At 43.7% G+C, this 14,912-nt stretch overlaps 1 protein-coding gene across 1 annotated transcript in view; it reads left to right on the top strand.

The window, feature by feature from the left end:
* dlgap2a (discs, large (Drosophila) homolog-associated protein 2a) overlaps window positions 1-14,912 on the top strand; it is a 179,081-nt gene that overhangs the window by 79,543 nt on the left and 84,626 nt on the right. Inside the window, exon 3 of the mRNA XM_030044917.1 lies at window positions 7,299-7,331. Coding sequence (XP_029900777.1) covers window positions 7,299-7,331 — 33 coding nt within the window. The remainder of the gene's footprint in view (window positions 1-7,298; window positions 7,332-14,912) is intronic.

The raw sequence follows: 14,912 nt of genomic DNA, 5'->3' as shown, positions 1-14,912 counted from the left end.
ATGTGTTTCTCCTCATTGTACATGCATGTATTGTATTTGCATATGCATATCCATAAATATTGGAAATAGATTATACATCATATGTACAGAGTAGTAAAGGATAAAAATGGCTGTTTCCCTACAGGGCTTGCATGCAGATGTTCTTGTTTAACTCAAGAAATTACGAGACCGAGCAACATATGCTGCAGTCCGACAGTTTGCTCTTTGTCTTTTTTGTAGAAAAAAAGGAATTCTTCATTAGAGTAATGTATCTGCACATATTCTGGATTTCTAAATTACTTTCAGTGATATTGGTTCAGGAATGAACCTTTCTACAGCATATGCTGGTGCTGTAACATTACTTGAGGCTTGTCTATGCAGTACATTTGTGTTAAATGCACAAGTTAGCATTACTTTTAGGACTACAACTTCTCAGGGATATCAGTAGGAAATTAATTCTACTAGTATCAGAGGCCTAATTAATGGTTAACTTCCATTTCCAAGACTAAATATGGTGAAGGTAATAAAACATGGCAATTACAAAATGCAAGAGAGGTTTTAACTTAATCAGTACATTACAAAATGAGCAGGAACTTTCAATACTGAAAAATGTGCAGCTGTCATTTTACCACATTATCCCTCTGCTGACATTAATGAGGACACTGTGACAGATGTATTACTTTGATTGGCATGAAAAATAGGCATTAGCGTATAGTGTGTTTTTATTATATAGTGCGACTTAAATATCAGCAGTCATATGGTATTACCACTCACATTCACATTGTAACATTTGGTGCATCAGTGTGCATAACTAACCTGTAAAATGATGTTGATGTCTCAGTGGGACTTTGACAAAAGTCCTTATAAAGGATTTTGTCAACTGGTAATGCTGGCACATTTTTATTTATATGGTGGAGCCTTGGAGAGGTACATACAACACTCACCCCTAGAGCCTGTGAGATTTCCATGTTAACTCTTCTGGCTGCACTAGTGGTTCCTCTATTATTCCCCTCAGATCTCATGCAACTTCTGCTCACTCTAGCTTTGCAAAGGAAGATTACTTTTCACCACTTTTTTTTTTTTTTTTTTTTTTTTTTTTTGAAGGAAACCAATCATGTCCTTTGTGATTTTTGTTCACATGATTGAAAGCACACACATGCGTGTGACAGAGTGCTTGAGAATCCCTTCCCTGTCCCAGCAGAAGCCTGCTTTAGTCCCACAGCGGATCGAAGTCCCCAGTCTCCATCATCTAACCGTCTGGAGATGACTAACTATGACTGTTGACTATGAAGAAGATGCTATATGGTGTACAAACACACATACAGGAACGCATGCACACACACACACACATGTCTACTGCACAAAATGCATTGCACAGAAATACGTATTAGTCATTCTCAAGCACAAAACATTCATTCTAAGAAACGAATGTTAAGATATTCTAAGAAATTCTCAGCAGCTACAACAGTCCAAGGAGCTGTGTTTTGCGTACACACTGTTTTGCCTCCAGCGTTAATGGCCTCACACCCACACATACACACACTCAAACAGATCTCCTGAGGAGACGGGGGATGCTTCTTGACGTGTGACGGCTTTTTACTAGCCACAGAATGACAGTGTTTGTCTGTAACAGAAGGTCATACTTCGATCCCAAACCGCCACCCTGCTGCACACAACCACAGGACTCGAGCATTTAAAGACCTAAAACCATATTGCTCTGATACACCTTGTTATATATATATATATGGTGTTTGTCCATATGAAGTATGCAGAATCCACTTTTTTCTGTTTTTTTTATTCTGCTTTAGTGTCATGGATGTCTGTTGTCATTCCCCACATTCAAAGACTGGGAAAGGGACTATGGATTGGGTTCCCTCCATTGATCCGTCTGTCATGTGATTTCAGAGCCTCCTCTGGCCTGTTTTGGATGAAACTTGGGAGAATGATGGGTTTTGACACAGGGGTCCTGCCTTTTGAATATAAACCTGATCAATCCATCACAGCATCGACAACAGGCCAACAGGGCCCTAAGCTTCACGTGAAATATCACGGACACTGCTGGGTCAAGTCTGATGAATCTTTAAGGAATGGTATGTTTTTGCATTGATATCGAATCTCCGCAACGTGAACCTGATTGGCCTGCCATGGTGCCACCAACATCTCAGACCCAAAACTTCAAGCAGCAATGTCTGGGGGGATGTAGGTTTATATTGAGATGTGGCTTCTACAAAATTAAATGGATTGGCCCAAAGCAGCACCACCATAGTCATGCACAATATCTCAGACATTGCCGGGTCAAATCTGAACCTTTTCCTCTCACTCCATCATGTTGTTGTTTAGTATTATGTTTTACTCTATTAAATGATGAATGTGTTTTACCCAAAAGGTTGGGTGTATTGTGGTCGTAGTGTGAACAGTATTGTGTTGAGTCTTTGTGCCACAATTGGAGATAAGGCTCTTTTTCCTCACAAACACTTTAATCCACATCCATTCATTCAAACCACTCATTATGATGTGATGATGTGAATGAAACAGCTCATGGCCCTCGTCTCTGTGATTCATAGCTATTGACCCCACAAAGTGCCATGGGAACTGCATGTGTTGCGTACATGTATATACGGTGTAATTAGCCCCCGAACAGGCAGACAGGGCTTATCCTGCTGGGCTGATGAGTTCCCCTCCAGCACAGCGTCTCCTCTGAGTTGTGCTAGATCAGCTCCGGGGGGAGGCAGTCGGCACCCAGGGGGCCTTCACTGAAGATGAATGGTGCCAGTCAAGGGGAAGGTAAACCGAAATCAATGGTGGTCCACACAGATGAGGGTAGTAGCGAGTGTGTTGCACTGATGTACGGTTGTGTACTGAGGACTCGGTCTGTTTGTTCATGTGCGCGTTCCTGTCTGCGATTGCACAAACAGGTCGGCACAAACGTGTCAGCGCACATCTGTGTGAACCGTGCGTCGCCGTGTGCTCCCCTTTACAGACTGCCCATCGATGCAAACAAGCCTTTATTTGACTGCAGCCCCACCGTTTGCTCAGTGTTGAACTCTCGAGCCCAAATGATGGAGCAGTGCAGCGACTCTCTGAACAAAGTTTCGGTGTCCTCACACCTTGGGACGTTTTCATGCCCCATCTCCCCATCTCACCCCTCTTTAAATAACTCTGTGTGTTTTCTCACAGACGGAGCATTCCTGTGAAAAAGCTAAGAAGAGCCCTAGCACTAGCTAATTAGCACCTGTACCTCTCGCACATCTTGTGAGCTGAAGAGAGGGAGAAAAAGAGTGAGGGTAAAAGAAAGAGAGAGAGAGAGAGAGAGATCAGTCAGCGGGGAAGGTGTGAGTGGGTTGTGCTGATATGGTAATGAGGGCTTTAATTATGGATGAATACATTAACAGATCAAGGCTAAGGGTTTGTTCTCCTTGTGTGCTGTGTTTGGAGATGGGCTGATACCAGGGGACGCAACGTAGAGCCTTGTGAGCTCCTGGGTGTCGGTTCTCTCATCGCCAGCGGAAGTCAGCGTCCAGTTTTGTTCTAGTTTTGAGAGAGGAGCGTGCTACCATGCAAAAAATAAGCTGACACTTATGTGGAAGCCATCTTTGGAAACTTTTAACTAACAAGAGGTTAAATATGATACCGTTTTGATTAGCTACTCCCTCACACAGAGCTAAACATTATTGCATAGAGGAATATTGACGCCTTTGAGGTTCTCTCCCATGCAATATGATAAAGACCATATTGACTGTCTTGATGTTAAATAATTCTGTCGATTCAGTCTCGCTCGCTCTCCCTTGTTCTCTCTCTGCTTTCTGCTCTCTTTCCACCTATCTATTTTCTCCTCATGTGAGATGATTGTGCAGGCCAGGCAGTTGCTTGGAAACCTTTTGAGCATGTTAGATCACATAAATACGAGATCTCTCCTTTTGGCCTTGGTTTCACCGTAAAAGGCCATAGGTAGTGTCCCTTGGTGCGAGTGTTTGCTTTTAGGATGCACTGTTTCTTTACACTGCCAATATGACATTTCACGTGACATTTGGAGTAGGAGTCTGCCGGGGTCTACATTGCCCTTTTCTTTGTCATTAAAATTTTCCTTGGAATTAATAAAGATTGGGGAAAAAAAAAACAGAGTGAAACTAAAGCACGGTGACTTCACGGTCACCATAACCCCAGTGCAGGTCTGTCGTGGATGTCACCTCACTATAAAATCCATTGCTTTTTCCTCCCAAAGAAGTGTAATAAATTAAGCTGACAGCTAAAGCCTGGCAGCCTCTTCACACTTCCAACTGGAGAGCAAATGAGAATTACCCGAGAACAGCTCCCATACTGTAAAAACAGGCTGACCAAGATCAATATGGGCTCCACACAGGGAAATTCAAGAGTGCTTTAAATTTAAACAGGCAAGACAAACTAATAGAGCCAATTGCCTTGACTCTGTGGAATTATCCTGTAGGGAGCGAGAAGTAAAAACGACTAATTAAACCAGTAAATTCTCTCCAGGCTTCAGCCGTCCGCCACTGTGCCGCCGGCCATACCACTTGTGTGGTGCACCCTCGAAGACCCCCCACCCTCCCCGCTCATTTCCTTTCCACCGACGGCAATACTTCACCGGATTAGCACCCTAGCACTTAGCTGCGACAGCGGAGATCCAAAATAACATTATAGAGCACTTCCTCACTTTGTCAATAAAGTTACAGCGCTGTGCAGTTACTTTTGCAAAGTGATGATAACAGCTGGATTCCTCGGTGGAATTCTCCTTTCAGTCTTCTAACGCTGTGCGGCTGTCTGTCGGTGGCGTGAGCGTGCTGCATAATGTGATAGAGAGAGGAACTGCTGTATAAAACCCAGCCCGAGGAGTGTACTGCCTCAGCTGGATACGTCGACAGAAGTTTACCTGAGCAATAGATCCTCTATGCGATATCTAGCTTTTATGGGTAATGAGCTGCACTTAGAGACAAAGGAGGAACGGCATTTAGGAAGAGAGAGGGAGTGTCTGAAAGAACAGTTAAAGTTCAGCAGGGCTTTAGAGACGAGCACACCCACAGGACCCAGGCACGAACCAACAGGCAGTGCTGTGATGAGAGGGTGGCAAGGCTGTGACACATTACAACCTGCCCAGACTGACAGCGACAACGAACCTTTAAAAGTGCTCTTTCATTCATCCGAAGGCCTGCCAAGCTCTCCTGACTGCACACTGCCCATGAGCAAGGTCACCACGGAAACAGAGGGAGGGGGAGGGAGAGACGGGAGCACTGCAGAGGCTGAAGGATCGTGGCTGTGGACGTGTATGAGTGTGTCTTTGTAGACCTGGTGTTCAGACCCGGTGTTTTGTATCCAAATATATCCAGATTATGTCTGGATTCAGCTGAGACAGATTATATTCCACACCTGGCATCAAAAATGCATCTTCAGTCACCACTTGGTTCATATACTACGCACTTGCTCTAAATGCAAGTGTTTACTACATCACTCCCATGACTACATCACGCCTGTTCATTTATCGCGCTCAAACCAGAGGCCATGGTTCTTGTACTCTTACTTTATTTTTATGGCCTTTATAGGATTTCATGCTTTCTCTTGGATACGTAGAGATGATGCATTTGACTAGCCAGCCGGGGACACGTGCGCTCACACTACAAAACATATGGGGACAAATGTGTCCCAGGCCCCCGGATCTCAATGTGTCATAAAAACGCTTTGAGTTTGTTCAGATCTGTATTTAGCACTGCCCACTTCAAATCACCCAGAACACATGCTAATACCAGGTCTGAACAGCCCTAAGTTACTCAGAAAATGTAATATATTCCTCATTACTTGTTGTTCATTTTAAACATTATATCACTTTACTCATTGCTTAAAAGGAGAAGTAATTAGTTACATCTCTAACTGTATTGTTCTCCATTACTCACCTCACAAAAAACATAGAAAACATAAAAAAAACATAACGTAAAATGAAAAAAAAAAAAAAGTAGTAATGCACGTACATTATGAAACCTACCCATATTAATCTAACCAGGATCAGGAAAAAAAATGAAAGGATGGAAAAGAAACATTTTTTTGCAGCAAACTTGAACTTGAGCAGTAAAGGTACTGCAGGAACAGATGCGTTACTGGGAATACTAAGTGTTATGTAATTACTGAAGTTGAAATTGTAATTTGTCACACTGCTTGTTACTGATATACTGTTTCAAATATATCTTGGCCATGATGTAGAATTTTAAGCAACAAAGGAGTTTTCTCACAGTAAGACAAGTGAGGCCAAGGTTGCTGCTGAGCTAATTAAGTCTCTAATTGGCTGTGATTAGATGGAGAGCCTCAGCGTATAAACAACATGGCTTCTTTGGCCAGAGCCACGCCAGTCAAGAGAGGCAAACACTGACACAGCACAGCTGTTCTGGTGCCGTCTGCAAAAGTGAGGTCTGAGTACACAACATTCATCCTCATCATCATTCTGTTCATTAAGCCCAATGTCTGACTCAGAAACAAACCCATTTCATAATCTTGTTTTGTTTCAGACACTGTTGGAGCACTTCTTGAATGCTGCCTAGACACTTTTGGCTGCGAGGATAGACTGATACAGAGCTTTATTAACAGTACCACCAATATATAGATTTAGATTTTGAAGCTTATGTTATATCTGCATGGGAGCACAGGGAGATTAAGAAAGGGATTTGTTACATTATTGCATCCAAATGACGTGCAACCTTACAGCAGTGGTACATCTTTAAAGGTACATGGCTTCACCTCGTAAAGGCCACAGAGGCTACATCCAGTCAATCAAAGAGCTGTTACTAATGTGAATAATAAAAATGATGGATAGTGTGCAATCATAAATCAATGTCTTTCTCACTGTGATTTCTATTTTGAGTCACACCCAGGTTTGCTTATTCATTGTTTCTGACACGCTGCATCCAGTGCTCATGGCAGTGATGAATTGAAGCAATATGATTTCTCATTCTGGCCTTTTTTTCCTTTGACGCCTGTCACTGCATCGTTTTGTCTTTTTATGCAGCCACATGTGGCTGATGGTCATATTATGCATGGTGGCTGGGTTTTTATGATGTCGCACATGGGTTCTGCTCTGCAAGGACATTAGGAGTAGGTAAGCTTTGTTGTTTTTCATGTTTGTTCTGCTTGTTTTTGTGTTTTTGTTTCGGGGTAGAGAGATCCTGCACTTTGAATCAATCGTTCTTACATTTTTACATCAAAAGGAATTACACAAGCCAGATGACACCAACATTTATTCACACGCATACACAAACATACAGACACTTGCATATGTGTGGCTTCTGTTAATCTCTTGTTGTCTCTCTTTGGTCCTTGTTTAGAATCACAGTGCACACTGTGTGGTGAACCAGAAGGTGAGTGGGCCTCGCCGTTCCCCAAAAGCTCTTGTCATCGTCATCTGCCGGCTTGTTGTGTGCTGTGAGGGGAGGGTGGGAAGGGGAGCGGGGGCGATGCTTTACTGCAGACACACTGTTCTTCAGTCTCCATCTCAGCAAAGCTACAGGGTGGCCAGGTTTTATGTTCTAGCTTAAAAAAAAAAAAAAAAAAAATCACTCTACCATGCATGTAAAGATAGCGACCTCCTGGATTTGATTCCATTGCATACGTTGCAAAGCATTCAAACAGCAGCGCTGCACATTTAAATCCATCTTAGGTGCTGCATGAATGATGTGCTGCAGAGCCGGCAGGGTCAACCAAATAACGTCATTGCAAGAGGCAACCATCTTTATGCATTTGGTTCATTTGTTTACACACTTGGAATGGATTCAATTGATTGGCAGCATGAAGGCTGAAGGACACGAGTGCTGACTAACCATACTGCTGTGGCTTCACATCACATGGGATGCTGTGATGGTTATACATGTGTGATTTTATGAGTGTCCATCCACACATTTACAGAGAGTGTGTGTGTGTGTGTGTGTGTGTGTGTGTGTGTGTGTGTGTGTACTTTTCAGAGAACTGCTTCAGATTTATTTGCATGAAAGCGTTTAACCCTTTTGCTTGTTTCTGTACAACCCTCCTCTCATGCTACTTACACCACCTGACCCTGCATCTCTAGCTGGAAATCATACCCATAAGTCCCTCTCCATTTGATGCCTCATCCAAACATCCCTCTATCTGCATGGATTATGATTGTCGAGGGGTTTGTCATTGGTTTTTGGTCCCTCTCAGTAGCTGTTCATCATTGCATAATCTGACTCACCGGATGTAGGCTGTGGGTATAATCCTGCCATTCAGCAACTATTCAGTCGGCATTTTCCTTCCCTTCCACTAACCCCTGACACTATTTTGCAAGGGCTCCATCGAGCACTGCCCAAGATGATTGTGAGCCCGATCGGTCTCAGACAGATATGGCAAGCGAGACCAATCGTTGCACCTCTGCTTCAGAATCGTCCAGCTCACCAAGCTGTGTGAACACATGAGATTTTACACCCAATCTTGCAATGCAACAAATGCAGCGAATGACCGAATACTACCTGAGGGTAATCCAAGGCTAACCTGACCAAGGTGTGTGCCAACACTAGATGAGCTGTTTGCACAGGCACTGAGAGGCGTTGACTTAGAATAGCCATCAACGTACACTGTGACAGGCTCAGTGACAGATACGATGCTTCCCCCCGAAGACTTAACCTTGTCCAGGAATCGGCCATGTGCCTCTCAGGCCAATAAGCATTATTCCATGTCTCAAAAATCAATGGCGCTCTCTCTGCTTTGCTTGATTGGATTAAGACGTAATCAAATCAAGCACGATAACTTGTGTGCCTGTGACCTTCCCACAGAGACTGGGGGAGGAAAGGGGGAGGAAAGGCCTCAGGGACAGGGGATGTGTGTGTGTGTGTGTGTGTGTGTGTGTGTGCATGTATGTGTGTGTACAGTATTTTGTGTGCAAATGTGTGTGGAGCCGGGCAAAAGGGAGGTCCCCAGGCACCTTCATGCTGTTGCTTCATGCTGCAGAGGGCATCAGGGTTTCAGAGCCACGGGGAGAATGATGATGTCCCTCGATCATCCACAGGGCCTACACACACAGAGAGAGAGAGAGAGACAGAGAGAGAGAGAGAGAGAGAGTGAGAGAGAGAGAGAGAGAGGGAGAGAGAGAGAGAGAGAGAGAGAGAGAGTGCGGGCTTACAGCTGTTCAAGGGCTTACAGCGTGTTCCTGCGTGTGCTTGTGCAAAGGGATATCCCAATCATCTTTTTTTTGTGCGTGCATCCGATCCGAATCATTTCATACTGAGCATCTGCCGAGACTGAGCTCCATTCTGATATTTTTGTTATTAATTATTTCAAATAACTAAACAGCTGCTGCTGCAAGCATCATTGTGATCAATCTAAAATCAGTTACACCGACCCAAGTAAGGAAAGACAACACCAAATTAAACAGCTGCATTAACAGCAAAAACCATGGCTGCATTTCATTCATCTTTAATGGTCTTTGTCATTGTTAACAGACTATGTTCAAAAACTGAGGTGTCAGAATAAATACTTTTCCTTTACACTAACGTTGAAAGCAGCTCTGTCGCTGCCGCATGTCAGAAGACTTGCACATAGCTGTTAGGCTGCTTTCTGGCTGCAATTTAAAATAATTCCACACTGCTGACATGATAGTGTGACTCGCCTCCTTTCGTATGATGCACCTCTCTGCCGCTAGAAGTGGATAATGCTCATTTTCTGGCACACACATTTGGAAATGGAGTGCCGGCAGAGCAATTAAACAAATAAAGGAATTGGCATTCGATTGTCAATATGGTAACCAATATCAAACAACCAAAATACGCCTTGACCGGGTCCGATTGTGATCTCTGATGATGCCCTGAGACATCCCTGCTTGTGTTCTGGTTGTGTTCACTATGCATTAACGGAGAAGAGAGACAGAGGGCAAAAGAGAGGGTGTGTGTGTGTGTGTGTGTGTGTGTGTGTATGTGTGTGATGATAAGAGTGTCAGAAAAGGGTAGAGTGCATTTCCAAGGCCAACAAGCTGTATTGCCTTCAGGTAAATCCCTGGCCGGGAAAAAAGACAGAGAGAGAGAGAGAGAGAGAGAGAGAGAGAGAGAAAGAGAGAAAGAGAGAAAGAGAGAGAGAGAGAGAGAGAGAGAGAGAGAGAGCTGTAGACGTGCACATCTCATCTTCCTGTCTTCAGCACAGAATCTTGAGCCCGGGGCAACATCCCCCGCTGGGACCTTCACCCCACCCCACATCTAGTACATACACACACACACACACACACACATACACGCACATAAAGAAATATGCTTGTACATAATGTGTGTTGGGTGGCAACACATTACCAGTGAATTATTTTGTCTTACTTTTCCCCGTTTTGTAAGTAAAAGAGGATGTAATTGCCAATTTTGCTGGCGTAACAGAAATACGGCACAAGGAAAAGAGTAAGGAGTTCCCCCTGCCAGGGAAAAATAGGTAGAGTAATAATCTTTGTTCTGAAATGTGCATTACATTTTTTCTCCAGTTACAAGCCCAATGTTGTGTTAGGCATGCATTAGCTTATAAGTATGCGTGCACATTCCCTCATGCTTTCTTTCTTGCTCGTACGCACACAAACACACCCACACACACACTTCACTCTGAAAACATAAAACATCTGAACACAGACATCATCCAAGTGATATCTGAAAGCCCCCAAATCTCTGAGGGACCCGAGGGGAGAGCTGGCAGCTCTTATCTGGAGAGAATAAATACATTTGAGCAGCGTGCTGCGCAGGCCTGTGCTGAGGGAGGCCCTTTCTCCTGTCATTTGTCCACTTGAGCCAGAGGCATTGTGGGTCATTATCAGGCCTAACCCACGCTGGCCCAAGTTGATCAGAGGGATTTACAGAGCGGCGGCTTTCCCCCAGCACTCACAACGACCAAGAATTCTCACTAACTGTAAGATTATAACTCGCCTCATGTGGTCATCCAAATTATATGGCTTTTGTTTCATTTTGTTTAATTTTTGATGAACTGCAAATGAAAGAATGCCTGTAAACTGACTTTTTTTTTTGCAATATCCAAACTAAGATGTGCAAAGTTTTTTATTTGTTACCTGTAGTTACGTTGTAAAGTTAAGCGACCTCTAATGGTTCTGTAAAAATGACAGTGTGGTGTCGTATTAAATGAGCGACAAAGTCCACATAAGGATGTTGGTGGGGCGACAGATATGGGTCAATCAACACGACTTTCACTCAGCCGACTAATTTTAGCGAATGTTCCTTACCTTAACCATTATGACAAGCCCTTCCCTGACCTCAACAATAACCTTTTCCTAACATAAACCAAGTACGTTTAGTGGCTAGTGCGTTAACGTTTGTCAGGGAACGTTAGCTCGTTAGTTAGTGAACTAACAGCTAGCTCACTCAGGATATTTCTTTGGGTCGTCTTAGAGACACTCTTGTGGGTTGTATCAGAGTAGATATTTAGGAACAATGTGGTCGCATGGACTGGAGGATGTGTTGTTTGTTTTAAAATATATCTCACCGAGTGATATCAATATGTAGGAGTAGCGCTTAAGGAGCAGTTTGAAATCTTTGATATCAGTATGAGTCACTGGCCAGTAATAATATTGTTGCAGTTGAACCTCAGGCAGTCAGTCCTGTGGTCGGAGATCTCCTGGTCAACAGCAGCAGCAGCATGAGTCAATGAACAAAAACATTTTAAACCACAACAATCACACCAAAAAAAACAACAACCCTACAACAGAATACGACATATTTTGTGTATTTTCGCTACATTATTCTACTCTCACAACCCATCTCCGCTGGAACTATTTTGTTTATTAAAGAATGCTAGTGTTACTATTCACTGTAGAGCCTGTAGGCAGCCTTTGCAGTGGCATCAAATGCAAACACACTTTGAAACCGAACAATAAATGTTCATGGTCATGCAGCAGTGTTGTCCATTACCCATGTCAGAGAAAGCACTAGAGAAAGCATCATTCAGTTCAGACCAGCTCAATATAAAGTGCAATTACTATGAATAGCTAATAACTGTTCTGTGTTTAGAATTAAGTTTGGAATAATTCTCCATGCAGAGAAGCTAAAGATTTTTTGTTCTGGTTTTTTTTTTACCTTGCCTCCCAGATTCACACTGAAATAAAACAAGACATGGCTCTAAACAAGTGCGAGAAAAACACACCCAAAGGAGAAAGCAGTGTGACATTAGCTAATATAATAAATTCCCATGCAACGTGGTGAAAAAATGAAAATTCATCACACAGCTGCATTGGTAAACAACTCGTCTTGCAGAGAGAGGAAAGACAAATGGAGGGCTGAAGTAGGGCTAATGTGGAACAAGGACAGTGAGGCATCACTTTCATGCTAGAAGCCTCCTTGGTACGTCCCGCAGTGTAGACATAAACATTACCGAAACGTCTACAGGCCTGCATTCACCTTGAGAGGCAAGTCATGACTCCAACCCCCAAACTGAAATTATTACGGAGAGCATGCAAAGGTAATTTTCTAGATGAATGTCCAAATGAGTCGGGTCAAGCGCTAAAGTATCCTCTCAGTCTCATTTTGCACTTCACATGTGGAGAAACGAAGAGCTCTGTCCTTCAGCCGACGCACGAGCAGTTTATTCAAACGACTGAAATAACAGCCGGGCGAACATTTCATCATTAACAAAAACCTTCACTGAGACCCTGAACTTCACAGCAGAAAAGAGAAAGAAAGGAAAAGATTAAAAGAGCGGGGTAGAGGAGGAAAGAGAGAGAGAGAGAGAGAGAAAAGGACACATGCATTCCTCTGATGTCTGATGAGTGTTCTGCATCGGTGCCGCTGACGGAGGGAGGACAGCGAGAGGAGACGGGAAGATGTGGAAGGTGGGAGGGAGACGGGAGAAGAAAGCGTCAAGCAGAAATGACAGGACGAAGACGTAAAGGTCTGGAGAGCAGATGACAGAGCAAAGGAGGGGAGATACTTGCCACGAGAGCGAGAGATGGGGAGCAGATGACGGAGAAAGAGAGGAGAGGTGAGAGGTGAAGGCCGACCAGGTGAAGCGCAGCATCCGCCACAAAGCCGTCACAGTCAGCACTGAACTCTTATTTGATAGCTATCCATGTTTCAGTGTCTTAGACTGTAGTGACAAGCATTTTTTTTTTTTTTAATTTTTTTTTTTTTATCTGAGAATAATTCATTCCCAACATTGGCCCTAGCTCAGTTTGTGTTTTGTGGGGAAATAGTGCTACTTTATAATATTTAATATGTAATTTGGCCACATTCAATGACAGGCAATGGGAAATTTATAGGCACTGAACCGCTAATATAAATAAAAATAAATTATTCTATCAGAAAAGCATTATTTATTCACATTGCTCTTTAGGAGAAATAATTTACATGCAACTTGCGTTCTTTTATTAAGATGTATTCTTTGAATTTGCATTATTGATATTTAAATATGCCTAAAAACGCAGGAAATAATGGGTGTCCACAGCACTCTATGACTTTGTGTTAGGCCAACACCGCTAAATGACAGTAAGCAGTATTATAGATGTAGTGCCAGCACTGTGATCCATTAAGCACCGAGCTCTTGGTTGTTATTCTGCTCATAGGCCGGGCTGCAAAATGCACTGTGGCACTTCAGTGTAAATGGCAGTTGCATTGCCAGTTCTCTTAGCAATCTTGTGCTGTCCTATAGCTCCTGTATCCGAGGAGGATAGATGATAGAAAATGAAGATGGAAGGAGACAACTTGAATAAAATAAAATAATATAAAAAATAAAAAAAAATCTTGTGCACTGCCATGCACTGAGGGAGGCCAACTTGCTGTGTTTATTCCAACCCTCCTGTAGTCATTTCTCCCAGGGGGTGCAGATGGGGGGGGTTGAAATTATAGGTAATAGCATTAAGCTCTAATGCATATTCCCCCCCGTGCCCAGAAACACTGTCTTATATTGAATTGGGCAGCATGGATTTTTAATTTTCAGAAACCCATTTACATTGTATGTCGGCTAGACAGATAGGACGCGTGCCAGGCTCCCGGCCAAGGTCAGCGTCCAATATAGAGTGGGCTTGTATTGTAGATGTGATGGGAGTACTGATGCCTGCACTACACAGCACATCTGCAACATTTAGACTGCGCCCCTGCTGTCTCCTGCTGTCTCCATATGCACTCTGTGTTTCTGCTTATCTCATTTGATGAAAAAGGAAAGCGTGTTGCAACAACCAGCATGCTGTGTTAGTCACGTCCACGTATTTGTCTCGCTGTGCCGCTCAGTGCACGAGCCAAGGCGGTGCATCGGCGTCACTAGCTCAGATGCCTGCGTCGCAACAGCTGTTCATTTAACCTCAGTGTGTTGGAGCTTGGGTTTTTGCGGTTGGAGGTGCAGTCTTAGGATAGACTTAGACCTTTGGCCTTCAGCTTCAGAAGCCATGTCTTGCAGCTCAGATCTTAGGAACAGCCTCACCAGCTTGTGCCAGTAGATCTGGCCGGGCTCCATACGCCACGCTTTACACACTCAAGCAGCCAAGCAGCCAGGCGGGCAACAGCGCAGCAGTCACTCGCAGCGCCTTTCACAGCCCTGGGAGCCCAGCGCAACGTTTCAGGGGCTTAGTGTCTGAGAGGATGGCAAAGCAGCAGCTTTGTGTCACTAACAGCCATCTGAGAGAGAAAGCGAGGGAGAGAGTTTGAAGAAAATATAACATCTGAAGATTGCCCGCAGCCGTCCAGTGAAGTGGGATTAAGCAAACATGCTATTTAAAACTGCGAGCGCTTTTTTTTCCCCTTCACCAGGCAGCAAGGAAAAGTGCAGCAGGCATAGTCGCTCTTGTGAGCTTATCATCAAGTAAGCAAAGTTGCTCCCTCAGCTTTTCTTGCCACCCCATACTGTTTCTTTCTCTGACGCTCACACACACAGATACATGGAGAACCGTGCAAACCCTTTACTCATTGTCCCTCAACGCACATTTTTCTTACATTTCCCCTTCTCGCTTTGATATTCTTACACCTAAT

This window comes from Myripristis murdjan, chromosome 22, assembly GCF_902150065.1.
Source record: "Myripristis murdjan chromosome 22, fMyrMur1.1, whole genome shotgun sequence".
NCBI classification, from domain to species: Eukaryota; Metazoa; Chordata; class Actinopteri; order Holocentriformes; family Holocentridae; genus Myripristis; species Myripristis murdjan.
The sequence above is the reverse complement of the archived record's forward strand: the minus strand, read 5'-3'. Positions and strand labels throughout refer to the sequence as shown.